Genomic DNA, 26,873 nt, shown 5'->3' with positions numbered 1-26,873 from the left:
ATTCCGTGCAAGAGACCGGTGTATCATTTTGTGAGGATGCACCAGCATCAATAAAATGAGAATCAGCAAGCTAATGAATTCAGCAAGTTTGTCGCCATTAAAACCAATGTAAACATGCAGAAACAGTTTGCTGCAAGTTTTTAAAATCATGCAACATCTTTCTTGCATGCATTTTTAGACATACAACATATGTAGGCACATTGAGAGCAGTGTACCCGAGCTTTGTGCTTCACTCATAGAGGAAATATGGATACAATCTTACATTACAACAATCTCTTGTTTTCACATCTGCACATGCACGCCGAGATCCATTGCAAGATTGAAGCCTCTCTATGATATCTGCAACTAATTGTAATGCATCAGCCAGACCAACCTATGCAATCAAGTTTTGAAATGCGATAACCCAGTCTAAACATACGCCACCATTAAACTACGCTCGACTTCACTTGATGCCCGCTCCCTTGTTCTAAAAATGAACGCTAAACTTAATTTCCAAATGTCAGCAACATCTACCAACATCTGTGCTCCAATTCATACTGCCGTCTTTCTCTTAGTGTTAAATCTTATTTTATATTCCATTAAAAGGTTCTTTAGCCTCTTTTCAAATGTGTTACCTTCAAGTTTTGGTCCCATGAGACCAAGCGAAGCTGAGTCACACAACAGTAGATGATCGCTCACCTCCAAGTCGATCATCTCTCGAGGTTGTGGTGCCTCTGGGTTGTCGCCAATGTCCAGCATGGGGATGCCATCTTTCTTGATCTCCTTCTCCAGGAATCCTGGATCCGATACGGCAAAAATTATCGAAGGCAAAGTTGACCGCACACAATGTCGTGGCCACAAAGATATATGCAAGGCACGAAGCACTATTCACTGCGCCTCTCGTGAAAAGAGAGAAGAAAAAAAGTTACATGTGGCTCGTCGGTAATAAGTCATCAATATAGGTGCATTCTGCTAGCATAGTACAGCACGGCATGTTTGCATCCTGCTGAAGTTTACATAAGTTGCAAGAAACAAAGATTCAAAATTAGCCTGTACAAGGGAAGTTACTGCTTCCTCCGATCTCGTCAGACTAGCAGGTTCTATATGAATATTTTCACTTGTGATGAGACTCGAGAGCTACACTTCAAACTGAACTCAGTAGCTGCCAGATTTCGATTTGTGCAATGCAGTAGACCGCTCGAGGGCAGTAAATATGACTGACGTACACTTTCACAGTGACTCTGAACAGCGAAACAATTTCACGTGAACGAGACAGCCGACGGTTTGAAGGGCGGCGCGTGAACACGAAGGTAATCGAGTCACATGACGAGCTCAACACAGCAAGGCGCCCAGCAAACATGCACATGAAAATTGTGATGGGAGGTCGAGAGGGCAACTGTGGATTATTACTCACGTAGCTTTCGCTCCATTTCATCGCAGCGACGTACTTCATTGACGAACTTTCGTTGAAAAGCGTTAACGTCAGGGTTGAGCTAGAAAGCGGCACAGCAAAATAAATATTATGGATTACATAGAGCGAATAAGATGAATTACCGCTATGTCAAGAGGCGTTAGCGGTAATCGGAGAGTGTACTGCGAGGTGAAAGCAAACTTACATCTCGGAACTGGACCAAGCCCAATTCGCCTAGCTCCGACACACAGCCGTAGGCTGCTTCGGACTGAAGGAACAGCTGGCAAAGCGTCATTTCCTCGCTACGGAAAAGGCCCCCCATCTTCCCGGCCTCTGAAAGAACTTCGCTGTTGAAACAGTACGTAAAAATTTAACAGGCGCCCAACCTAGCTCGTGCTACTCGCGGACACCTTCGAATGACCGAAAACAGCGACAACCACCGCACTTCACTGGGCTAGGCCCGAGCGGACCACTGCAACTGCTGCAGCACGCATCCTCCCCGCGCATGCCAACGCCTCCACGAGCCGGCTGGTCACGTGACTGACGTACCGACGGCCAATGCGACAGCGGCCGGGTTGGCCGAGGCGTTGAAATGGAAAAAGCAGCCTTATCTCAGTTTCCACAATCCTACCATTTCTTACAGCACTGCATACAGTGAAGGTGGAGATATGTACTAGCGCTATGCGATTCAAAGGCTGGTCGAAATTTCCGGAATCCTCCACTACGGCGTACCTCATAATCAGAAAGTGGTTTTGGCACGTAAAACCTCATAATTTAATTTTTACTCAAAGCCTGCAGCGGAATCATGCATACCATTTATCCATCCCTATTAAGGCGAGAAAGATAAATTTTATTTACAACATGATTTACAAGCGGTGCTCGATTTGCATTTGGACCTGTTGCTGGTTTGGGGTAAATTTCTCTAGTTGTTGACTTGGTGGAAATTCCTTATTCCCTGGTGACTGTCCTTCCCGCCTCCTAGCCGCTCTCACGATGAATGAGGGCTTGCTAGGGCATGCGTGCGTACGTCATCATCACCAGCCTGGTTACACCTACTGCAGGGCAAAGGCCTCTCCCATACTTCGATCTCCAACTACCCCGGACCTTGGTCATGTACTTATTGTGGCCATGTTGTCCCTGCAAACTTCTTAAATCTCATCCGCCCACCTAACTTTCTGCCGCCCCCTGCTACGCTTCCCTTCCCTTGGAATGCAGTCCGTAACCCTTAATTATACTATCGGTTATCTTCCCTCCTCATTACATGTCCTGCCCATGCCCATTTCTTTTTCTTGATTTCAACTATGTCATTAACTCGCGTTTGTTCCCTCACCCAATCTGCTCTTTTCTTATCCCTTAACGTTACACCCGTCATTCTTCTTTCCATAGCTCGTTGCGTCGTCCTCAATTTAAAACCCTTTTCGTAAGCCTCCAGGTTTCTGCCCCATACGCGAGTACTGGTAAGACACAGCTGTTATATACTTTTCCCTAATACTAACTCTGCGCAAGTCAGAGTTAATTCATCCTGCGGCAACCCTTACTTGAAACGGTTCGCCGTAGAGTACGCCGCTGAAAATACGAAATTTGCGGTCTAATTTGCATGTTTTTCGCGAGAAACAGTGCCGACTCTCCCATTTAATTAGCATTTTCTTCCGTGGGAGGTGACGCGTATCCAACGTGATCACAGTATAACCGGTCGTCTGTCGTTGGTACCGACAAATACCGGGAAAAGAGCAAAGTAATGCACCGCCACTACCGCTTGCTACCATCGTTTTCCAACACGTCTTGTGCGAACCTGCAGTGCGGTTTGCTCTCAAATGAAGCCACAATGTGAGACCTCATGCAGCGTTCGTACATGCCGTGCCACACTTCCACGGTCGGCGTTACGCTATGACCACGGAACTGGACAGATACCATAAGCGGTCTGAACCCGTGTTCTCCATCGTTACACATCTCGGGCACGCCAAAAGGAAGGTCACGCAGCTGCGATTGCACGACGTTATAGTGGAACCATAGAGAAAGGGACAGAACTATGGTGGAACCACGGCTGTGTTGCTTGGAACACGCTCGGCACCCAAGAAAAGCGCCATATAAAACCCGAGTACTCCCATTGCGTGAGAAGACGTTCATGCATTGAAAGAGGGCGGGTCGGGGCCGACCTGCAACCAACTTCCTTTTGTTCAGATGTCACTTCGGATCGTCAGGCTAAACCCCATTACGAAGCCGCTCTCGAATGTCTATTCAGTTAGCACGTTTTTTTTAACAAATGGAGATATGTCGGTGCCGTAGAATCCGGCCCACCGAGCGCATTATATGGGCCTTATTGATTGGTAACTTGCGGAAATCTAGGGCCTGGCAAACTAGTGTTGTCATGGCACTGCAGCCTCCCTACTTTGATATCCCTGCTATCCACAGCCATCAGAGCATCTAAGGCGGCGGCACCCGGCCTCCGAGGAGGAAAAAACTTTAATTTGCGAAGGAATTTGGCCCCTCTCAGGCAGAACCACCTAGACTAGGAGGCCCCCTGGATCCCCGCACGACCCTACTGCACTCAGATGTTCACGTTTAACATGTTCATGACGCTGGCAGCCCGGCTGGCGGCGATCTTCTGCCTTGCCGGGTCCGTGGAGCGTAGCCCGACCCGCATGTCGGGGGGTGAGTAGATCACCTTGTACGTTGGACAAGTTTATTGTATCTATCGCGATAAATATCGCAGCTCGCGCAATGTGAAACCCACATTGGAGCTTCCTCAGAGACCGAAGCGCAGGAGGGTGACGTGACAGGCAGTGCGGGACTGTCGAGGTCGGATAATCGAAGTGCACTGTTCATAAGTGTGTTACCCTCCTACCCTTCGGTCTCTGCACGAGGCAAATTTAAGTGGGCCTCTCCTCAATGTGGGTTCTACATTGAGCGAGCTGCGATGTTTATCGAGAGAATTTGATGGGCATGAACAGCAGGGATATCGTTGAAATAGGGGAGACTGCAATGTCGTGGCAAGATATTTCCGCAGGCTACGAAAGGGTCATAATGCGGTCGATGGGGTGGATTCCAAGGCACTGTCTCGCTTCCCCAATGTTCATTCCATTCACTTGCGAATCTTCACTTACCATTTCCACTAGAGCAAACGTGCAGTACTGCGTGCACCATTTATTCCAGACCACCGGGACAAGCATTTATAAAAGATATAAATTTTTATTTTGGCAGGTCACGGGTTATTCTGATCACATATTCTTAATGGATATGGTCTTCACTTGAGCCAATAAACGAATTAGGCCAATCGCACATCTTACAGCCGTATTGCATATATAAACCTCAAGTAAGAGGGACGAAGAAAAACTGCCGCTAGGAAAATTAATTACCAGAACTGTTATCAAAACGTATCGTCGACGGAAAAACAAAGCATTGGCCAATTTCGATTATCACCAAACAACAATCAAACAAATCCCTCCACTTGGCACAAGAAAAAAAATCTGAAAAATTTGTTTTGGCCTAGTGTTCCAAATCTCGTACAAGTGTGCCCAGCAAGGAAGCGTGGAGCTTGGCAGTGGGCGACCCCGGGAGGCCAAATGACCCGAGGTTCGAGGAAATTTGGGCACCCACAGGTTCCGAGCGGTGGGCAAAGCAATGGAGGAAGTTTCTGGTCACTTGCTGCAATTAAATGACACCGACTATGCCGATCAGTCGTGGGGGGTTCCTCCAAAACTTGCACAGCACCCAGCGTCCACACTTCCTGCAGGCTACGGCACTTTGCAAGCACGCCTATGGCGAGCTTGTAAGAGGAAAAGTAGGGAAAGGTCGAAGAAATTGTGCAAGGAAGCACGAGCATAGCAAGGAAAAGTGACATGGAAGGGAAGAGGGGGGTGGGGGTGGCAGGCAAGATGTTTTTACACCTGCACAAACAAAAACTGAGGGAAGGGGGATATGGATGGGGGCAGTGATTGGAAGTGTCAAAGCAGTCGCAAACAGGCAGGTCAACTCTTGATGCCCACCATCACAGCAGCAAGCATACAGGAGGGCATCTTAGCGACTGTGCGCAGTAGGAGAGCCACACAGCATTTGTGTGTGTGTGAGCAACGTGGTTGCATGCGTGTCTGGGCCGGCAGACCTCGTCTGCCCCAAGTGTCTAGTCCAAAAATCTTGTTCCGACAGACAAGGCGACACACTGGTTGAGAACATATAATACAAATATACACTTTGTACAAGGCCTAAAGGGGGGGCCCTGCAGCTGCAATGGTACGACACATTGAGTTGTCTGCAAAACAATCATCGGGCCTGTTTGCCTGCCTGGCTGCGCATGCTTTGACCGAGGTGGCTTTCTTGTTAGCTCGAAACAAACCGGTGGTCTCTCGACACATTTGAGAGCTTCAACCATTTACAATTTGTGGGCTGTCGAAACATGCTTCATGCAAAGGCACCTCTACAGAGCCAACACGAATGGAAGTGAAAAACGTCTGAAGGGAAAAAAAAGCTGGCAAGTACACCAACGCAAAAAGTATGTCCGACAAGTTCTTGCTATTCCAGATAGCTCTGTTATATCAATATGTCAGTATAGTCCAAAGTGCACTACCGATCACAGCACACCAAAATTTTGTCATTAGAGCAAGAAATTTTTGCTGCCAACAGGTGCCAATTCTATGGGGAAAACTAAAGTTCTTGCTTTCAACTAATAGCGAGTCTAGCACTTGTTAATAAATGAAACATAAAAAAAAAAGTCAGGCTAAATGCATGGCCATTCACAAAAACCTCAGTCCGCTCATCAAGAGTGCGTGGGCCCTGCCTTATTCTTTCACTTGAAATAAAGTCCACACAGGTGTATAAAAGTCCAGAACACACACTGCACATCACGATGCAGAACGAGGACTTGTTGCACACACTGTCCTCATCTTGGGTCTTGCCACGTTGGAGCAGAAGCGGGAGGGGACAGAGGCAGTCTTGACTGTTGCAAGGTCAGTTCTGGCCAGCATCCAATTAATAAGTGAAGAGTGGTGACCGTCTCTTCGGTGTGGCGGTAATCATGCCATTGTAATGCGCTCACAAGCCACAATATTGTCCTGTACAATGTCACGGGCAAAGCAGCACCACATGGCAGGTGAAAAAAAAAAAAAACTTGTTCTTGCAGATATTAATTTACATAATTGGAAAAAAAGAAAAGAAGAACTTGTTCCTAAAGATAAGTTCCCGCTGTCTTCACATTTACAGGCTGAATTAGCTTCCCAGCAACTCTCGCACACGACAAAAAAGTATAAGTTATGGCATGAGGCGACACTTCCAGGAGAAATAAATACTTGTTCACTTCAGGCATCCCACGAACTTCATTTGCAGTAGTCCATGTTTTTTTTAGTTTTTCTTGCAGGACACAACCGCACACGCACACACACAGGCACATCCATGCACATTTTCCCTTCTGTACAGTATACAACAGAATCTTCTGGAAGTGACGTACAAAATCTGGAAAAGAAAAGAAGAAACAACTTAGTGTGCTGCTTGCTCGGTATTCCTTTGCGACGGCAGTGAAGTTTCATTATATTGAAATCGTATATAAACACTTCATTGTATTGATGCTCTAAATACATGTATTCTATAGACAAGTTATAAAAAGTTAAATACTTTGTTATATTGAGAATCATTATATTGAAGTTCCTTATAATGAGATTGAACTGCATTATTCACGCATGCACACATCTGTGCTTGTACTGTGAAAGACATGTCCAATAAATGTACGGGCAGTCCTTTAGAGCTACTTCAGACGTGCGTGAGGCGATTTTGGCCCTTGGGGGCAGTAAAAGACCTGCATCCATTTCTCTCGAACGTTTCTGTGGCCCCTAAGGAGCCTGCAAAATTGAATGTTGACAAATCTGCTTGAATGCACTGCAAACCTTTGATGTCAAACACTTGGCACACAGTGAATGCAAGTGTAAGGCAACTTTTTGCTTGATGCATGCATTTGTCTAGTGAAGATTGTTGCAGGATATCAGGCTCGCTTGCAGTGCTCTGCCTGCTCGTTTACCAAATGCCAAACGCTGTTGTGGCAGTACTGCACAGATGGCAATGTGAACACACAATGGCTTTGACAGTTGCTTTAGAGAAAGCAACCATGCAGACAAGCATGTGGAAAAAGAGAATCAGTGCAGCGGTGCGCTTCAGGCCTTTGCATCAGGAGATTTAGCTTGCACAGTGATAATGAAATAACAACCCCGCACCCAGACAGCAATCCAGGCTGCAAGGGCAGAATTATAAGTAGTAATGGCTATAACTTCAGCTCCATTGTGATTACACTATACTTCAGATTGGATAAGAAAACGACTTACCATGAGTTATGCTAATGAAAAAATACATGATGATTGGCTCCTATTTGCTGGCATTTGCTTCTGCATCTTCTAGCTGCAGCTCTGGCACGTAGAGGTTCTTGTCAATGACCTAAGCATTTGAGAACGAAATCTACATTACTAGCTGCATATGTGAGGATAGTCGAAGCTACGAACAAAACATTGGCATCAGAAACAATGCATCTTCAGACTACTTTCAGTAGCAGAACTGACTTTTTTGCATTCATCATTCAGCAAAATCTACGCGGCTCAAATGGAAAACAAAAATGCAGTGAACGCATCAGTAGGGCACAAGATGTACTAGTCATGTTCCAGAAAATTTTCAAATCCTGCATTTCGATTTCCCAGAGATACAAGCAGCTTTCTAACGGTGGAAAAAAAGGCAGTTTTAAGCATCAAGGTTAAATTGCGATGTTCAGGTTAAGAAAGTGACCTTTGTATTTGGTTCATCCAATCAAATGTCAACATTAAGGGGAGACGCTGAAAACCTTAATAATAATACTCGTACAAAAGGTTAGAAAATTAGTTTAATTACATTTTTCAAGCTGACACAGTTCTTGAGTTATGTCTTGCACAATGGCAAAATGGCGATTCTGCAAGCATATTAAATTTGCAGTTTATAAGGCTGGAGTAAGCCACAGCGCAAGGCTTGTGCAAAGTGCCAATATCTATCCAAATATAAAACAAACTTAAACCAATTCCTTTCACAGTCCCACGAAAATAACCCTTGTACACATAATTGTGCTATACTAAAGAAGAGGTTAGTACGCAACTTGTAGAGCATATATTCTATGCCGATGCCTACATGAAATTGCAATACAGAGTAGTCTACTTGCAGCGATTATTAGTTATAACGGATTTTTTTTCTTGATATTGTTATCTGGACTGGCGTAAAAAAGAAAGCTGCTGAACATATCTTTGTAGCACCAAAACTGAATGTGCGACCCGAGCTAAAAAATAGACGTATAATGTAGACTGAAAAATAGAATGTTTATACCTCCAACCAGCTTATCAAGTGTTAGGCATGCTGAAATAGAAATCCAGACTTCCTTTTGCGGGAGTTTCAAGTTCACAACTTCAGTGCCCACCTGCTGCGCCAACACTAGAGGCAATAATTTAGTGTGCATGAAATTAGTGTCAATGACTGGTCATTCTCAACCTCGTTTCCCACGTTGCATAACACCGCCTGTCCCGACAAGGACCGCCACGTGGGAGATCTCTTCGCATGAGGCAGCACTAGGTTAACAGGCCAAAAGCACTGATAGCCAGAAAATGAGCTATCACACAAAATCAAACAGTTCAGTCACTTAAAACAATGATGTTCACAACAGCAAGTGTGAACTTTAAGAATTAGAGTTAGCTTCTGTACATCACAGCCGCATTGCTTCCAATTGTCCCCAGCCGTCCCTTGTCTGTATAGTCAGATAATTATGTAAATTTACAATTTCTTTGGCCATGCTTATTTCAAAAATTATTCTGCTGGTACAATGATGCTACTACAAGATCCGAGGCAGTGAAGGTTACAGTGAATACCTCCATTTGCAGTTCAACATGTGCATTCTGGGAGCACAAATGTTGAATCTCAACATCTTCAAATGGCACGCTCTGGACGTGCATGCATGTTTTGGCTAAGGGCTTAGAACATCCCAATCCCATAAGATTGCACCATCCACAGTATATGATTGACTATGCAAATCAAATTTGTAATTTCATGTTCTCATTCCACGTACTAGCACAACAAGGCACCAACGGGCCACTCAAACCAACAGGAGATGCTTTGCTGACCAATCTGATGCATTAACCATGCGTTTTGTTTGCATAGGTCCTATAGCAAGGTTTTTGACGGTATGAGTTATAAACAGAAAGAGGCATAAACAGTTTAACAAAGCCACTTCCGTGTATGGTTCGACTGAATTATAACAAAGTTCAACCATTTTAAAACAGTGCAACAAACCTTGGGAATAGGCTTGATTTCCGTCCCCAGTTCCTGCTCTATGCGGTGCAGCGAGAAGCGGTCATCATAGGTGATCAGGTTGATGGCGATGCCAAGGTGGCCGAAGCGGCCGGATCTGCCGATGCGGTGCAGATATGTCTCTGCCATCTTTGGGAAGTCGAAGTTGATCACCACATTCACAGCCTGGATGTCTATACCTCTCGTGAAGAGGTCTGCACCCAAGGGAGGGGGAAGGGGGGGGGGGGGGACAAGAACCACCAATGGGTTTCAGGAGTCTAGCAAGGCACAGACATGCAAACAACTGCCCAGAAATTCACGAGCTGGCTGCCAAGGTAAATCAAAACGATGGTGCGAATGGCCATGGAAGATGCCATCGCAAAACTCGTATGAGCAGAGAGTGACAATGGAGAGTTAGCTTGTCCGTATACGTTATTCATGGAATGCTGGTTTACCAGGATCAAACTTTTGCAGCTGGGGTTGGTGGCATCATCTTTGGGCGCAGTTTCACCAGCGAGGACAGCTATTGCGGTAACTGACCACATGCTGCTTATCTCCTGGTGAAAGGCAGTCATGCAGTGAACAATTTGCTGTTCCTTTTATCTTGCATTGCTTTGACAAGAACACCCACGTAAGACAATCATTTGTTGCAGGACAAATGGTCACACGGCATCACTACCAGCACTGTTACTACCAATATTTATTGCAGCACAAGCTAAAACTCGTGTCCCCAACTCCCAAAAGCCTGGCACGTGAGCAATTCATGTGCCAGGAAGGCATCTAAGAAACATGACAGTGGACACCAATGCATACAAAAAAATTCGCTATTAAGCGAAAGGAATTTAATAGTTGCAAAGGGGCATTTTATAAAAGTGAGACAATTCAAATGTTTGCGGGACAGAACGGGCGTAAAGGCCATTTGAATGCACCGCAATGGACTGATTGCGCATGCTTTCACCAGGCCACCATTCCTGCGAAAGAATGCCATCATGCAGTTTCAGCTGGCTGAACAGCTTATGGCTAGAGTCAATTTCATAGCCCTTGAGATAAAGAAGGCTAGAATTGCTTCACGTCGAGTCTATCTGGAACTGTCACTGGAAAACTAACGAACTTTACTACATCCAGTGTGCGCCTACATGCGGAAGTTTTTTTTATGAAAGCACTATACTGAAAACCTTCAGCTGATCAAGCAGTGGGTGGGGTCAACTTTTTTAGGCGTACTAGACAACTCTACTGGCTGTTCATTTACAGGGCGTCTCCCCCGAGACAACTCACCGGAGCAGACAAGGTTCCTGCAGAGGCCAGCGCGGAAGTCGTGGAACACACGGTTACGATGTTGCTGGGACATCTTGGCATGGATGTAGTAGCACGAGTAGCCAAGCTCCGTTATCTTCTTGGCCAAAAGCTCCACCCGCTGAGTGGAGTTGCAGAAGATGATTGACTGGTTGATTTGCAGCTGCAGCGAGAACAGGAGGCAATGAAGCAACGTGGAAAACCCAACACTTAACAAGAGACTCCGTCCTCTTGGCACTATAGAGACCTCTCCAGAGTCAACACTTGCCCACAAACAAATATTCTTACACCAGTTTTGTGAATGCAGCTACCAACGCGTATCTTCACATCAACTCAGACGGCTGAAGCACGATTATGTGGAGCCAATGCAGCACAAATTTCAGAAGTCCGGTGTACTGCTCAATTTTCGGACACATTGTGTACATTACCCCTGAACGAAGTTGCTGCCATTGGGTTTATTGCGTGCCATTTCACAACTATAGCTCTTGGGTGCAAACACCACCTCAAGCAGCAAATATGCATATTCAATTTTATCCCTCAATGAGAGGTGAACAGCACGCCAACTTGCAAGTGATAAACTTGCATGAAGTGACGACACACAACACATTGCCTAGCATTAACCTTACCATATTTACTTGAATAATGCGCACTTTATTCCGACAAAATGGGACCAAAAACAGCCTTCGCGTTAGAGTACGACCCTAGATCTGCGTTACCATGTTGCCATCGGCATTTCAAAATGGCCGCCTTGCACGCGCTTCAAGTCTAGCGGCCGTAGCTTTCTCCCTGTGCTGTAGTACGTGTGCTTAGGCTAGTGCACTGTCCATCTTCCTGGTCTTCCCGTTTTCCGCATTTGCTCTACGAGCATGGAAGTGCCGACTGCAACGACATACCGAGTTCATCACGAGGCCGCAATTAACAGGAAAGCGATCACGTGTGCCGAGGTGGATGGAAATCGGGCGGCATCACAGGCGTTCCGAGTTCCTGAAACTACTTTCTACTCCGGCGGCTGCTATGCATGGCACTGGCCCCAGCTTGAAAGCCATCTGCGATGGGAGACGAGAGTCTAGGCACCTAGGCGCACCGCACCGCGTTCTCGTTGCTTAGTGCCCGTTGAAGCGAAAGTCTGCACAAAGGTCAATTCGCTTGCTCCTGCTATTGCACTTCCCCACTCCAGCATTTTGATACAAAGTTTCCGTGGTCATTACGAGAGACTTGTTCACGCTTGTGCGTGCTCGACACCATGCTTGTTTAGTTGGCAAGTGAATGTTTCAAAATTTCACAGCTGATAAAAGTGCTATCCTTAGTTTTTGTATGGATGTCTACTAATTTCCTACCGTAATCAATGCTTTGCCTTTCGGGTGAAACCGTTTTTTATTTATCGCAACTTTAGTGCATCGGGAGTAAATATGTAAAAGGTATTCCTGTACTAAAGAATGAGGTGTGCGGTGCCATAAAGGACTTATTTTAGGTTGTGGCAAACGAGTGCATTAAGGGGGGACGCGGGTCTTGAAATCGCGAAAAATGGTCAAAAATGGCAATTTTCAAAAATTGCGTTTTTGAAGTCTTTAATGTCCCAACTATGCCTCTACAAAATATTATGGCTCAATTCCTACTCGAAGTATTAAAAAAACGGCAATTTAGAAACGTCGGTGAGCCGAAATTGAACGCCAAGCGCGAAGATTTGCCTCATTTTCAAGCTGCCGTAGCTCCGCGCGACGCGAACCGATCGGCGCCATCTTGGTCTCGTTTGAAAGCTGGTTTCCCGCTCTCCATTCTGGCGCCCCTCGGCGCGCTGTAGACCCTCGTGCAGCGGAGCGATCGGCACCCCAAGCACCCGTTCTCAAGAGCGAAATCGTCGCGAGACAGCCGCTGATTGGGTGAAGCGGGCGCCTCCCCGAGGCGCAGCCCTCCGATTGGCCGTGACGCATGCTTCGCCTGCCGCGGCCCCGCGGCCGCGTTGTTCGACTCCTTCGCGTCGTCTGCTTTCGCCGGCGCGCACGTCATTTTTCGCATTCCTCTTGTATTTTTCGTTCTGCCTTTTTCTTTATCGTTCTTGTAGATATATTGGCTATTGAGTCGCCTCTTTTAACCACGAATTTCTTGCTTTTGCGTGCCTGGTGTCTTTGTTCCGCGTGTCACGATGGCGCGAGACGCGCGCTTGAAAGCAAGCACGCGAAAAGCAGTCAGCAAAAAGAGGCGCGCATGGAATAAGAGCGCTACATCGTCGAGAACTACAGCTTCGGTGATGCCGCAAGCTGCTGTGGCATAGAGATATGGCTGTGGCCTTGGTGGATGCGGCTGGAGTGAGCTCGCCAACAACAGCTTCGCCGGTGGACGCGGCTGGACAGTCCCGATCGGTGACAACTTCGGTGTTACCGCAAGTCTCTGCAGTGCCGGTGGATGCGCCTAGATAGCCCGTCGAAAATGCTAACTTTTGAAACGCTGCAAGTCGCTTCGGATTCCGTGTCGTCGGAAGCGGCCGAGCCGGCTGACCTAAGCCTAACGTCGACTTCGGCGTTTCCGAACGCCGCTTCGGTGCCGACGGACGCGGCTGAACCGAGCTCGCGTGCTCAACGCTTCGACGCGGTGTTTTGCGCGGAGTGCGCGGGGCGTGCAAAGTACGCAGACAACATTAAAACTTCATTGGCGAAGAAGTCCGCGACTTTCCGCAAGTTCGAGCTAATGAACGTCGGCGCAGCAAGTAAAGACGACTTTCTGAGCTTTTTTTTTTTGCCAAGTACCAATGCAATACAGAGGTTTTCACAATCTTTACATGAACAGATTTCTTTGAGTTTGGTGTTATTGTGTTCAGTAATGACTGGGCTGCATGCTAAAGCATTAAATTTTTCCCTGTGATAGGTAAACAAAAGTGGCAGAGTAAGCAAAACTTTGAATGCAATTTTCTCAGCTTTGCTTTTTCGATCAAATGCCTTTGCCTTACAGAACTTTTCATAATGTTTGCATCAACTGATTTTATTGAATTAGGTATCATTTTTTTCAGTAAAACCTCAACTACATCCTAAAGCTTTCCATTTTTCATTAAACCCATTAGACTAGCAATTAGGTCAGATGTAAGCTAATTACTCCCGCATTGTTTTTTTCTTCCTACTTTGTTATTCATTCATGACCTATATGATCACTTTTTAAAAATTTCTTTAGCTTTAGGATGTGCAGTGGGCCCTTGGAAATGACAGCCATTCTTTGAAACTAGTTTTTTTAATTAAGAAATTATCATAATGGCCCGTAAGAAAAGACCTATGTGGGATGAATTATTTTGCAATATCTTCATTTATAGATGAGATATATAAAATCTGAATATATATTTGGGATCAGCATTCAAAGATATATCTGCATGCCAATTTTCAGGAAGATATGTTACGAAATAAAAAAAAAGTTTTCAAGACCCTCATCCCCCCTTAAAATCAAGAGCGGGTCCCTCCCCCCTTTTTAGCCACGCAAAATGGGTGTGCGTTACAATGAAGGGCAGGATAGAATCTAGTAAAGACTGTACCGCATTAACTCATAATAGGCGCACCCCCAGTCCGGTCGCATAAAATTTGCTTTTATTTCCGTGCATAACAGGCGCACTCCGAACAGTACCATATTTACACGATTGCTAACCGACGTCCCCCCCCCCCTATAGTGGAAAAAGAAAAAAAAAGGGACCCACCACACGCACATTCCGCAACCCAAGCTTATGTATTTGCTGAACTTACGACTAGTCCTAACTAGTGCTGCTGTCGTAACAGCTGCTGCGGACCCACAGCACGTACATCGCGAAAAACGGTTCCGTTAACTACCGATACCCCCTCTCCCGAACTGCCGCGAAGCACGAGGATCTAATATGGCCGCTGAAACAAAAAAGAAATAAAGAAGAAATGCATGAACGAGTGAAAAATAGTTCCATGAACTATCGATACCCGAGCCCTGTCTGGAGACTCCGGTGGGGCTTGGCATGGCGGGCAAACTATTGCCGGCATCTTCCAAAGCGATGGTGCACTTTTGAAAGTTTAAAACGACCCATTTCTTCTGCTCGCCAAATTTATTACTTGTAACAAACTGAATATGACATCAATCTGTGCAGAGTTACGCAGGCCCAAGCAGACGACGTCGAAAATCTGCCAATGGCATGGCGTTATTGCAGTCACTTGCATCAATCGACGAATGGAATTGCGCATCAGGACTACCTTTTCGCGGGCTTTTTCTTCACAGCCATTCAGCACACAGGGTAGCGGCAGAGTGAACTAAACGAGAAGAGTTGCTCTTTCAAACAAGACCAAGACTGCTGCAATCAGAAGCTTGGAATGGCAACTGCGCGTCACAGAAAAAGGCCCTTTTTTGCACGTTTTCAATGTTTGCGAAGGGTACTCGTGACGAAGTTGTCACTGCCAGCCTTTGGTAAATTTAGCTAATTTTGCAGACCGCAGAGAGCGAGTGCAATGTACCCAATTGTCTGCACATTTTAAAATGCCAGGCCTAGCTAAAGAATTAAAATCTATGTTGCTGGTAACTGTGCCAGCAGAACAGCCTTCCCTTTGAAGTCTGCTTCTTGGTCTGCCCTATTCGGACATCTTTAATTGTTCCCATATGCAAAGGCTTGGCCAGCAAACTTTTAGATTCATTTTAGATTCACAGTTCAAACAAAGAACTGAACTCAACAGCACACATCTGAGCATTGTTTTTAGCCCTTGTAATGCATTGCCATGCACGCCAAGAAACAGGAAAAGGGCATGCTCACCTTAGAGAAGAGAGTGTTGAGGCAGTGAACCTTCTGCCTTTCCTGAACGAAAGCGTAGTACTGCGTCACACCTTTCAGGGTCAGCTCGTCCATCAGGTTAATCTCATACGGGCTGTGCAAGTGCTTCTTCTGTGCAAAAGGTGAAAGGCACAATTGTATCGACAGGCAACAGCAGAAGAAGCTGCACGATTTCAACAAAATCTGCAAGGTCATGCACAGCAGTGGGATTAAGTGGGGGTTGCAGTTTCTAGAATGGTAAAAGATGGCCAATAAATTGAGAAAAAGTTGTTTTAGGAATGTTTGCTTTCAAGCACCTCCCCTAAATTGTTTACGCCAATTTCGATTGGTAAATAGAAAAAGAAACCACGTTCAACATGCTACAGGAGCCATGACATGCCCTGTGCCAGGCAATAATTGTCTAACTTGCTGCGTGCACAGTGGCCAACCGCTGCCCATCTTGGGCTTGTTTTGCAGCCGTTTTCTTTGTGCACACTTTGTGCCAGCTCAAAGTGGTGCCATTTAAACAGAAAGATCACTCTCGCCGCTTTTCCAAATAGCAATTTCAGGCCTCCGAGTGGACGCGGGCACGCGAGGCATCTCGCACCTCCCATTGGCTGGCCAACCGAAGCGGCCATTTTGTTAATTTCCGTTTTGTGCACACCACCATCTCTGGCGTTCCTGCCGGTTTGCATAGAGTGTCAGTAGACGCTTACCCAAAGGTGACATGTCAAGCTTACGGGAAAAAACGAACACGTGAACGCAACGAAAAGCTGCATGTCGCGGACAACGGCACGCTGCACGTATGGAACCACCTGTCGCATCCAAAGTGCCACATTCTACCAACGCTGTTGATTCTACTGGGCATAGCTGTAGATTGATGTCGTCACACTGTCAGCCAGCACATCCAGTGGCATTCAAGACTACGTTGATACAGCATACTATTCAGTATTCAGAGGGCGAGTCACCTGAACTCTCGAGAAGTGCAGTGATCTTGCTTGAAGTGGCATCAGTGAGCAACGGGGTGGAAATTCAAGCTGCTAGTCTCAAAAGGAGCATCTAGACTGTAGTGCTACCAAGGCAAGGCTTTCAAAACAGCACAAGCCAACACAGGCCCTGCATGCAGGCCTGGCATGCTGTAAAGTAGTGTGGCATGACGATTTATGATATTCAATAAATATTCCACATGTGTTCTTGACTGGAAATTCGCGCAAGTTTATTTGCTTATGGAGAGGCTACCTTATACAATTTTCGTATTCATTTAGCTTGAAGGCCACTAATGGGCACATGAAGCAGTAAATATTTGTCGTTCTGGTTTAGGGGCAGTATATAACTTTATAAGAAGCTTTTCTCAGTGTCCTGGGAGGTCAGTCATATTAAGTATGGCCATTCTCTTGAATAGAGCTATAAAATGATGGCAGTAATATCATTGTAGCTGCATTGTAGTAAAAGTTACAGCTGTAAACTTCAAACGAGTTTTTCTCAGTTCAATGATTTTATTTAGACACTGCATTCAGTCTCGAAAGGTTTTTCGATGTAGAGTGACAATAACAAGTTTGGTATCAGTGCATTCATACCGAAATGATATAGGGAATGAAAATATAGGGAATATGTCACAAACAACATCTTGCAAATTACAATAAAAAATAATGAACTAAATGTAGGTCTGCTTTCCTATTTAGAATGCTTTTTAACAAATAAAAATAGCACCCAGCAGTTTTTCAGCGCTCGTGCTGTTATAGCATTAAAGGGCTGCCCCTCGCCAAGTTTGGTCACTCCCAATTCCTGCGTATCCACCCGAGCCAGTAGTAGTGCAGAACCTACCATAAACTGCTCCACCGTAAGTGGGAACGTGGCAGAGTAGAGAAGAATCTGCCTGTCAGGGGGCAGGTAGCTGATGACCTTGTCCAGCAAGCCCTTGAAGTCCTGGGAGAGAAGCTTGTCTGCCTGCAAAGCGCAAGCAGCAGCTCAGGTGTATACCCTACTTTATGCCAAGCTTAGCAAGAATGCAGCGCTGAAATACAGCGCTTTGCAACCATGACAAACAAGGGTATGCTGCCTATAGGCAGCCTCCTACTTCACCAGGATGAAATGAACCCCATGATCAAAATGGGAGGAATGTGCTTAGACACTTGAAAGAGGAAAACATGTTGAGCTGCATTACCAAACTGCCCTTCTACAATACCAAAACGTGGAATTTGATGTGCCTGCACAGGCCAAGTCGATTTCATTTATTGGTAAATGTGGACTACATTGTAATCTAAAGGAACCAGAAATTTAAGTTTTCAGCGTAACCATATCAAAAGGCAAGGTCATGCGACTGCAAACCGATCGGATTTTTATGCTGCTCCAACACCAATAGTGAGGCCGTGCTTCTACACTCAATTTGGAGTTGGGCAATCTGACGGGACCATAGGATAGTGCTGCTCTTTTGCCATTAAAAAAGATGGGCCTTTAGGGAGCACATTAAATGCCATTAGAGAATAGCAGAGGCACAGAATTGCCTAAATATGAGAAAATGCCTAGAAATCCATGTTGTCCCACTAAGGTCCTGGGTTTTTCGTGCAAAGATTGAAAAACAAAAATTTGGCCTTCATTTTCGTTTTAGGTGAACCTCATGGGATGAATTCAACGACAATAGGTTTTGAACGGATGCTTTATCGAACCGACTTAGTTTCACCGTAAATTTACTTGCCATTACCTGCAAACGCAAACAGTGGGCGACGTGTGCCAATGGCTCACACAAAGATGGCAACTGCATATCAGTGCTTTGGTATAATGTCGTCAACTTTTGCTCTGAAGCAGAACTGGTGCTCATAATTTATGCAGCCACCTCTAGAGTTGTTTGTGCACCACTTGCATTTGCAGTTGAAACTCTCGACAATAAAATACTACCTTAGTATCCCCAGTAAATGCACCTAGGATTCAATGCATTTCGTAGCTCTCCACAACAAAAAGTCGCGAAACTGCACTTATTCAAGACTTGTGCAAGGCTAGCAGGCTCTAAAATGTGCTCAAATGAGCTTAACGAAAATTTTGTACAATACCACAGCATTACAATTGCCAAGTGCCACCATTTTTTTCTGTACAAAAACCAAGTACTGGAAACATGCCATGGCCACCACCTTGTTTGTTTATCACCCATTTGTAGTGGCACGCATGTTGCTACCAGCATGCGACGACGGTTTTTGCATACCTAGTGCAGTGCTTAATGTGCGGCTAAGTGAGAAAAGTGCAACAAAACAAAAATCAACCTCCCACCAACGTGGACTTTTTATCGCACTCGCAATGGCTGCCGCAGCGTGGCCAGCCCACACATTGGGCTATGATCGAGCGATCGTCCAGGAATATGCATCCCTAGCATCAAGAACGCTGGTTTCAGCGACAGGCATCGCGTGTAGACTGCGGCAGACGTAGATTTGTGGGAAATGGCCGTAATCTCAACTGATCACCTTTGCGGATACAAGATACGATCATTCCCACGCCCGACACCAGACATGTCGGCATCTACTGGTGACAGCGTGCATTGAGTGCTATTGCTCAGGGTCCAGTAACGAGTTACACAAAAGTGATCGTATCTCCGAAAGCGATCAAACGAGAATAGTATTCCAGGACAGTGCTACCACTGCTGATGGATGCATGGGGTGCACTTTGCCTTCGGCAATGTGGGTTTATATCCTCGAGCAAGTGTTGCCAAGGTGGGCCAACAGAATTTTGACAGTAAAGTTTTATTCGCCAACGAATTCCCTATCCGTGCTGCCATTCGACAACGAGTCTCAGGAAAGCAAATTTTTACAGTGAAGCTGCCTACAGCTAGGACCTGGCGGATCGCGTTCGTGCATAGACCAATTTTTCACATGCGAGCTGATGTTGAACAAAGTGCAGTACCGGCCGACCCACGGTGGAGGTGAAGCAGGCGTTAAAGGCGAATAGGAAGTCAGCTTTCACTGTTTACATAACATTCCAGAAACCTCGCAATGCTTGTTTCGTGCGAAGAGAAGACTTAATTTAGAAGAAAATTGCATCTGAAGGGTCCAAATATCTTTTTCGAAATTTTAATATCCCGCCACCCAACGGGGGGAGTGGAGAGCTTGTAGAAGAGGCAGAGTGATTGCTCCCACGGGACACATCCCCAACTCACCTCATCCAAAATGAGCATGTTGCACTTGTCCATCTGCGCTACTCTTTTTTCCATGAGATCCAAAATGCGGCCAGGTGTTGCAATGATCACGTGAACTGAAATGCGTTACATGTTTGGTCACTAAAGGGGGAGAGCGACAAGTAAAGATGCGCTATGGTATGGAGTACCAAGTATATTCAATAACCTAAACTGCCGCGACGGTTACAGAGCGCAAACTTTCAATGCCAAGTAAGGGCACTTTCACACAAGCGACTAACAGAGGTCATGGGACGAACTGAAACTGGTCACTAATGAGCCACTCGAGGCAACTTGCGCACACAATCAAGTGTGACCTGCCTGTGCCCAGACTGAAATGTCTCACTATTGACGCCATTCACACTGGCTTTGATTGCTCCGCAAAAATAGTGGAAGCGTGTACGTTTTGTTCCTGTGCCACTAATTGGTTCAGAAGCTCTGCACTGCAGTCAGCCAACGTGAGCGACTAACCCAAAACAATCTTTTGAACAAAGGTGACTATGTGCCACTAATGTGGTAGGAGTGTACTAAAATGGTCCCGAAGTGGGTCCAGTGGATACCTTGGCAAATCATGGGTGATGCAAAAATATTGAAATTTCCGGCAGTGCTGCTGTCGCCTTATCCTGAAGCTGCAGCTTTTTTGGCAGCAGCTATTGGCCGAGGCAAGCTTACGGGCAGAGTAGCTGCCATCTGCTCGGCGCACTGTTCTTGCATCACTTCCGTTGCCCTTTTATTGACTGCAGGTTGGCAGGGAATAAAATCGTTTCCGCCACCGAGCATCAAAACTCGAAGCATTGAAACACCTGTCAAGTTCCATGCAGCTGCGATAGGGTTTTCAAAGCAACGAGCCAGCGTGTGGGGCGAAGGTACTGCCACCAACTTATAGGGGAAAAAAAACATCAGCGGAGAGCCTGCACTCGACTCAATTCATTTAGTACACTTATAGAGCAAGCAACATTAGTTTCTGGTTATAACCATTCTTCCAAAAGCAAGAGATTAATGGCCCACACAAAGATGGTGACTGCATATCAGTGCTTTGGTATATAATGTCGTCAACTTTTGCTCTGAAGCAGAACTGGTGCTCATCATTTATGCAGCCCCCACTGGAGTTCCTTTTCCAAGCCATTACAAGGCAATGAATCATGCAAATGCCGAGTGGTGTCACCACATTTCTACTAGTAACCTGACCAGTGGAACCAAGAAACACTGCCTGCAACACTGCTAAGATGCATAGGCAAAAATCTGTCTCCTATGGAAAATTCAGTCACCCTTTGAATCTGTACCCCCTTTGTAATCAATGCAACGAATACAGAGCCAAAGTGAGGACCTCAGCCATACCGTTTTCATAGATGCGCATGATGTCGTCCTTCAGGTTGGTGCCACCAGTTGTAACCATGACTCGGGCCTTCAGGTGCTTAGACAGCTCAATGCAGATTTGACTGGTTTGGAGGGCCAACTCGCGAGTGGGGACAATGGCCATAGCTGCAACAACAGCGCGGACAGCTACACTCAGCATCGTTTCTGCACGGCAATAACTCGCACGGACAACACTCCACACTCAGGAAGTGGTATAGCGTCGTCAAACAGGCTCTGTAGCAGAACTGATGATCATCACGATGAGACACAGTGGAGTGCGCCACATGTCAAGGGACACCGACACTGTGACACTGACCTTGGATGTGATCCTTTGCGACGTCTATCCGCTGGAGCATGGGGATGATGTATGCACCCGTCTTGCCAGTGCCGTTCTTGGCCCGAGCCAGGATGTCACGCCCTAGGAGTGCAATGGGGATGCTGGCTTCCTGGATGGGAGAGGGCTTTTCCCAGCCCTTCTCAAAGATACCCATAAGCAGCTCCCGCTTTAGGCAGAAGTCCTCAAATTCGTTGCCCTTGGTGTCTGTGACATCCTGCACAGAGGGAGCAACATGGGCACCAATGCGTCAGCAGCATATTTGCGAGATGCATGCGCTGGCCTAATCTTAAAGGTTGCACCGTCAGAGAGTGGTATAATGTCGTCACACTGAGTTCTGAAGCAGAACTGGTGATCATCACATGTGCAGCTGGAATTTTAAGTGCCAACTTATGGCTGCAAAGTGTTTCTGGTGTTGAGAACAAGTAGACATGAATGCATTTCTAGCTGCCTTTAAGATAGCAAATTGGCAACAATGTGAACACTTGCTATAAAAATGGAGGCTATTGGTGTGCAATGCCCTGAAAGTACAACTGCCCATATGCAATGAAGTTGCAAGATATGTTTGAAAATATTGACTTACAAGTAGCTGAGGGAACAGCCTGCCCACGAATAAAGTACACAATTACTTAAACTATAGCCGATTGCTACTTAAGTGCAGCAGTTTCCACAATAGGAACCACCTAATAAAAATTGCTTTGTTTGAACTATTCACATGGGAAAATAAGTCATTTTGTCTTTGGAGTGTGCGACACATCTAACCTGAACAACACTGGCTTAGAAATATGCATGGAGAAAGCGCAACTTACAGATGTTCGCTTCCTTAGATCACGGGGAGGTATGACAAGCTTCGATTTCCAGCCACCTTCATCGACATCCCTGAAAGGAAATACAACGAGAAGTAAAGCTAAAGGAAAATGCTAATTTTTCTACTAGTTAAATAGTGCCACCATTATTTTTTTAATTACTGAATGCGCAAAATGCTCGGGACTGCCAGCCTAGAACATGTCAATGGAGCCAGCATGGCTCACACAGCCGATTGAGACGAAGCAGTAAAGATACAGTTCCAGGCTGTTGAAATGGTGTGGACTATTCATAAGCACTTTTAGCACACAATGCCTTCGAAATAGCGATATGACTTATTTTAACACAAACACAGTCAGGTAAACCCGGAAATCGATGCCCACATGCGGCGTGGGCAAATCATGTTAGAAAGCATGGTACACAAGTAAAAATACAAACCTAATGTTGTTGGTGTGGTTTACAGCCTTCTCAGGGGAATGGTTCCCGGAGTTTTCTGCTACTGTAGACATTGTGGACTCCTCCAGTGCGCCGCAACTATGGTAGAAGGCCCTAAAATGCAATGTCATTGTGGCAGGCGTTAGCACAGGATGATCACAAGAACTGCTCAATGCAATAAGCTGCAGCTCGTAGGACCTTTAAAGCAACAACTAAGCAGCTGGTCTGGTAAGGTAAACGCAACCTGGTGTCACCTGCACCGAAGGTGCAGAGGGTGACGTCGCGAAAGAAAATTTCTGAACAAACCAGGTCGCTTGCTTCATGAACAGAGTTCTGCTTTCGAGTCTGCTAGCTGAAACCAGCGCGCCAAGTGAACAAGCGTGCCATGCGTAAAGGAAGGGGGTTGCACACTTACAGGCTACGTTAATTCTGCACATAATCAGCAAGCGCGGTGGCAAAGCATGTCAACAGATACAGCGCTTCTCGATATAGGAGCACTGAGGACTGCTACTGGCAGACACGCTTCACACATTATCCAAGGTTCACTGACGCCACAAGATAATGGGTAGGCAAAGCGATATCGCACCTCGGGGACTAGGCTAGGTCCAAGTAGGGCTGTTGCCTTTGTTGAACGTTGTCGGCATGTAAACGAGAGGAAACGAACCGAGAAGAAAAAAGACCGACGCGAGCACCGGGCGCCACGATACCGGCCAAACCGGAGCAGCGCTTACCCTTTCCCCTGCACTGCTCGTACGAACGGCTCCAAATGACCCGAACCTTGAGAAGCGACGGACAACGAACCTCGGTTTCCCGCACGCAGCGCAAGCGCGGGCTTCAACCTAAACGCCAACAGTGTGCTTAAACAAAAGCAACAACCAGGCTGGGCGTCACGAGACGGCCCAGAACGGCAGCAACACAATGACCCACACAGCCCTTGAAAAAAAACTGGACCGGGGTGGTTTATGCAACAGCATAACTGGTGGCCTGCAGCACGTTGCAATAGTTCGGGAAACCTAACGCAAACGCAGTATCTGATACGCCAGCACTTCAGAAAGAAAAAAATGTATATATACAGCAGCAAGGTGCCAAACACTGGTGCAAGATATTTACACTTTTTAGGCTTACACACAGGGCTTTCGAAGCCGAAACGAAGACAACTGGCAGTGTTTCCCGTTACGTAAGCGTTACACAAAATCATGCAAACAAGAATACGGTTGCTTAACAGTTGAACAGGAAATCTGCTAGATAAGCCACGGTTCATATCACGCTGCAGATATTTTTAACGGACCGCCCAACTTTATCCGCCCAGTAAATATGGCGAAAAATTCCTCACAGTTTGAAGGAGCAGGTATAAAATTCACTTACGGTATTGAAGCGCATGTACCGTAGACTCAAATGGGCAGCATTCACTGTCCTTTCAGCAGGCTCACTTCCCGATGCACAACGATTTATTCTCGGCATACACATCGACTGACGTTTCTCAAGATGGCTGACCATTTATTTAAAAAAAAAGACCGCTGCACAAAGGAATTATGGGTACAAACTAGTACAAACATCAGCAAAAAAAAAGTCAAACAACCCATTAGAACAACGCACCTTTTAAACACATATTTAGGACTAAATTTAGAAAGTAAACAGTAGGAGGTTTACCCCGTTTCACTTAACTAAAAAGCTCAAGCGTGACCACAGCATGACCTTTCGTAAGATGGCAGCGCCTCTAGCAGAGGCTATGCAATAGTTGCCAATGAAACAAGCTTGAGGCTAGTTCTGGTTTCGCTTTTTCATTCACGCGGCAGATTAGAACACATCCATTGTGTTCGATTGAACTTGTCGCTGTAAGTAATACGCTTCACCAGGGTAAAATTATGTGACTTTGCGGTACTTGTGACACACAGGACATCGTACAGCAATATTTGCGGTACATGAAAGTCATTTATATTATTTTTGCATATTTTTCGAGCGACCGAAGCAACACAGTTGGCCATATAAATATCCAGGGTACTTCTTTATTATTGCTAGGTATTTTTCTTTAACTTTTTTATGAGTGGATGGGAGAAAGGAAATGAACACGCTATTTACTCAGTGCCTTGATTCGAACTCGATACAAAATGTTATCGACGGCTGGCCAATCCAGCGATTCTATTCATATTGTTACGGAGAAGGGAAAGAAGAACGATTATAGTGATTTAATATTTCAGTTCACTGGAAACGTATAAGAAAATTGCAAGTAGTATCGCTAATCTATTGCAGTCGTAAAGGGATTGCGTCCAGTTGCGTAATCATATAGTTTATTATCGACTTTCGTTGCGAGTTGGTTTTATCATCGTTCGTTTCGTTTTATTATCGACCGCGAACTCGAAACATTTCGTGCCTAGTGCAACTGTGCGCTTTGTGGCTGACCGTACACGAGAACAACAATGCACGGAGTGTTCCACTAACCAACATGTTAAGCTAAAAATATTGAATATATATAAAAATATATAAAAAATATAAAAAAACCAAACATGGCTGAAATATTCTTGGGTAAATATTTTTTTTCCTAAAAGCTTGTACTGCCAGATACAAAACGCCGTACGTTATCTGAAGACGCCTTGGAGAACGCCGAGTAGCACAGCATTCAACCCTTCAATCAGAAGATTTCCCGTCCATGGAGACCAAGCACCGGTCCCGGTCCCGCTCCTTCTCCAGACCGAGGTCGGGCAGTTCCAGATCAAGATCCACGTCGACTCCAGGAGCCAGATATACCTCAGAAAAGGTGAGCTTCGCAGAGGCCTTGACGGGCGTCTCGCGAGAGGGTCACGTAAAATACCCCCCACTGCCTACACCCAACACAGACGAAAAAGATATCGAACACCTTAAGAAAGAAAACGCAGTTATGCGTGATTTAATCCAAAAGCTTACCCAGGAGGTTCACAGCCTCAAACAACCCAAAACCCAACCCACACCCAACACCCCAGAACCCGCTACCAACAGCCAACCCGAAGAACTCTCAAGACTAGCCCCAAAAAAGTGAGCCCTCCAAGAAGGAGCTCAGGGCCAAGTGCGCTCCGAAGTCAAGGATATGCTCGTAACACTCCAAAGCCCGGTGGAAACATTACAGAATTCCCTAATCGCCCTTATGAACAGAGTCACCACCATGGAAGCTAATATTCAAACCCTTTTCACACAAACCGCTTCCACCGCTCAAGCCGTCGCCATGGACACCATAGGAACCGTCGGCGCCACCCTGCCACCTGTGGCATCCCCTATCCTCGATCATGGCCCACACTAACACTGACACGGCATTGTGGCAGTGGAACTGCCGAGGTTACCTCCATAAACAACCCGTTCTCCGTCAACACCTCCGTACTAATGCATGTCAGCCCGACGTAATCTTACTCCAGGAAACGTACGACACTCAGGTAAACTTTCCAGGATATCAACCTTTCACCGCGAACAACGCTCCACACGAAGTCTCCACACTCGTTCGAAAAAGAATTACCACAATCGAACACGATCTCCACGATCGGCGCATCGAACGCCTCGTCATTGAGCTCATCCCGCACAGAAAACGAAAGGAAGGAATATTTATCCTCAATATCTACAATACTCCATCTCAACGCCATAGGCGATCCCGTTTATCATCGGAGGTGACTTCAATCTCCCGCACACAGGATGGCGTTACAGACACAGCTCTGCTGCAAGTCTTAACTTATGGCAAGACTCCCATAATCTCGGGCTTACACTCATTACTGACCCAGCTTTCCCCACTCGCCTCGGCACTTCTATTGAACGAGACACGTCACCAGACCTCACTTTCACCAAAAACGCAGACAACGCTCATTGTCGCAACACCCAACACGACCTCGGGAGTGATCACTCTATCATCGAAATTACTCTCCCACACCTAACAACCGTTATGAGAAGAACAAGGGACTTTACTTGGACAGACTGGGATGCGTTCCGTAAACGCCGTGTAACAGCAACGACGGACACTCCCATTACCGACATAGAATCATGGTCATGCGATCTACTGTCTGATACTAAATCGGCCACCCGCATTATCACAACAGATGCCCCGACTGAGCGCATGGACAGCAGACTCGCCCACCTT

General features: G+C 46.1%; 2 protein-coding genes across 9 annotated transcripts in view; both read right to left on the bottom strand.

Annotated features, from left to right (window-relative positions):
• Vha100-1 (V-type ATPase subunit a family protein Vha100-1) overlaps positions 1-1,910 on the bottom strand; it is a 43,840-nt gene extending 41,930 nt beyond the window's left edge. For 3 of the 4 annotated variants that reach the window (XM_065424138.2, XM_065424136.2, XM_065424140.2), the window contains exons 1-3: positions 1,596-1,910; positions 1,394-1,472; positions 679-776 (exon numbers count right to left, since the gene is read on the bottom strand). In XM_065424138.2, coding sequence (XP_065280210.1) covers positions 679-776; positions 1,394-1,472; positions 1,596-1,712 — 294 coding nt within the window. In that variant the 5' untranslated portion in view covers positions 1,713-1,910. The remainder of the gene's footprint in view (positions 1-678; positions 777-1,393; positions 1,473-1,595) is intronic. The other variant, XM_065424139.2, reaches the window with a different exon arrangement.
• A 2,649-nt stretch (positions 1,911-4,559) lies between these two features.
• LOC135895899 (ATP-dependent RNA helicase me31b-like) lies at positions 4,560-24,301 on the bottom strand. Of its 5 annotated transcripts, none has more exons than XM_065424130.1 (12): positions 24,146-24,301; positions 22,784-22,894; positions 22,351-22,420; positions 21,524-21,758; positions 21,190-21,333; positions 19,837-19,931; positions 17,520-17,642; positions 15,699-15,827; positions 10,940-11,120; positions 9,668-9,879; positions 7,696-7,804; positions 4,560-6,835 (listed from the first exon to the last, which is right to left on the bottom strand). In XM_065424130.1, exons 2-11 carry the CDS (start codon positions 22,852-22,854, stop codon positions 7,736-7,738), a joined length of 1,329 nt encoding a protein of 442 aa, XP_065280202.1. In that variant the 5' UTR covers positions 22,855-22,894; positions 24,146-24,301; the 3' UTR covers positions 4,560-6,835; positions 7,696-7,735. The 5 variants fall into 5 exon arrangements, with proteins under 5 accessions (XP_065280202.1, XP_065280206.1, XP_065280205.1 ...); XM_065424134.1 differs by having other exon boundaries at positions 15,699-15,824; XM_065424133.1 differs by lacking the exon at positions 24,146-24,301 and adding an exon at positions 23,906-23,924.
• Positions 24,302-26,873: the final 2,572 nt, after the last annotated feature.

Source organism: Dermacentor albipictus, chromosome 4, assembly GCF_038994185.2.
Source record: "Dermacentor albipictus isolate Rhodes 1998 colony chromosome 4, USDA_Dalb.pri_finalv2, whole genome shotgun sequence".
In the NCBI taxonomy this organism is placed as follows: Eukaryota; Metazoa; Arthropoda; class Arachnida; order Ixodida; family Ixodidae; genus Dermacentor; species Dermacentor albipictus.
The sequence above is the reverse complement of the archived record's forward strand: the minus strand, read 5'-3'. Positions and strand labels throughout refer to the sequence as shown.

Bases quoted from the DNA above. Each gene is read 5' to 3' on its own strand.
- LOC135895899 (XM_065424130.1), bottom strand. From the start codon at position 22,854: ATGTCTACAGTAGCAGAAAACTCCGGGAACCATTCCCCTGAGAAGGCT. The intron at 22,421-22,783 runs GTTTGTATTTTT...ATTTCCTTTCAG, and splicing joins AACCACACCAACAACATTAG to GGATGTCGATGAAGGTGGCT. The intron at 21,334-21,523 runs GTCAGTGTCACA...CTGTTGTTGCAG, and splicing joins CGCAAAGGATCACATCCAAG to CTATGGCCATTGTCCCCACT.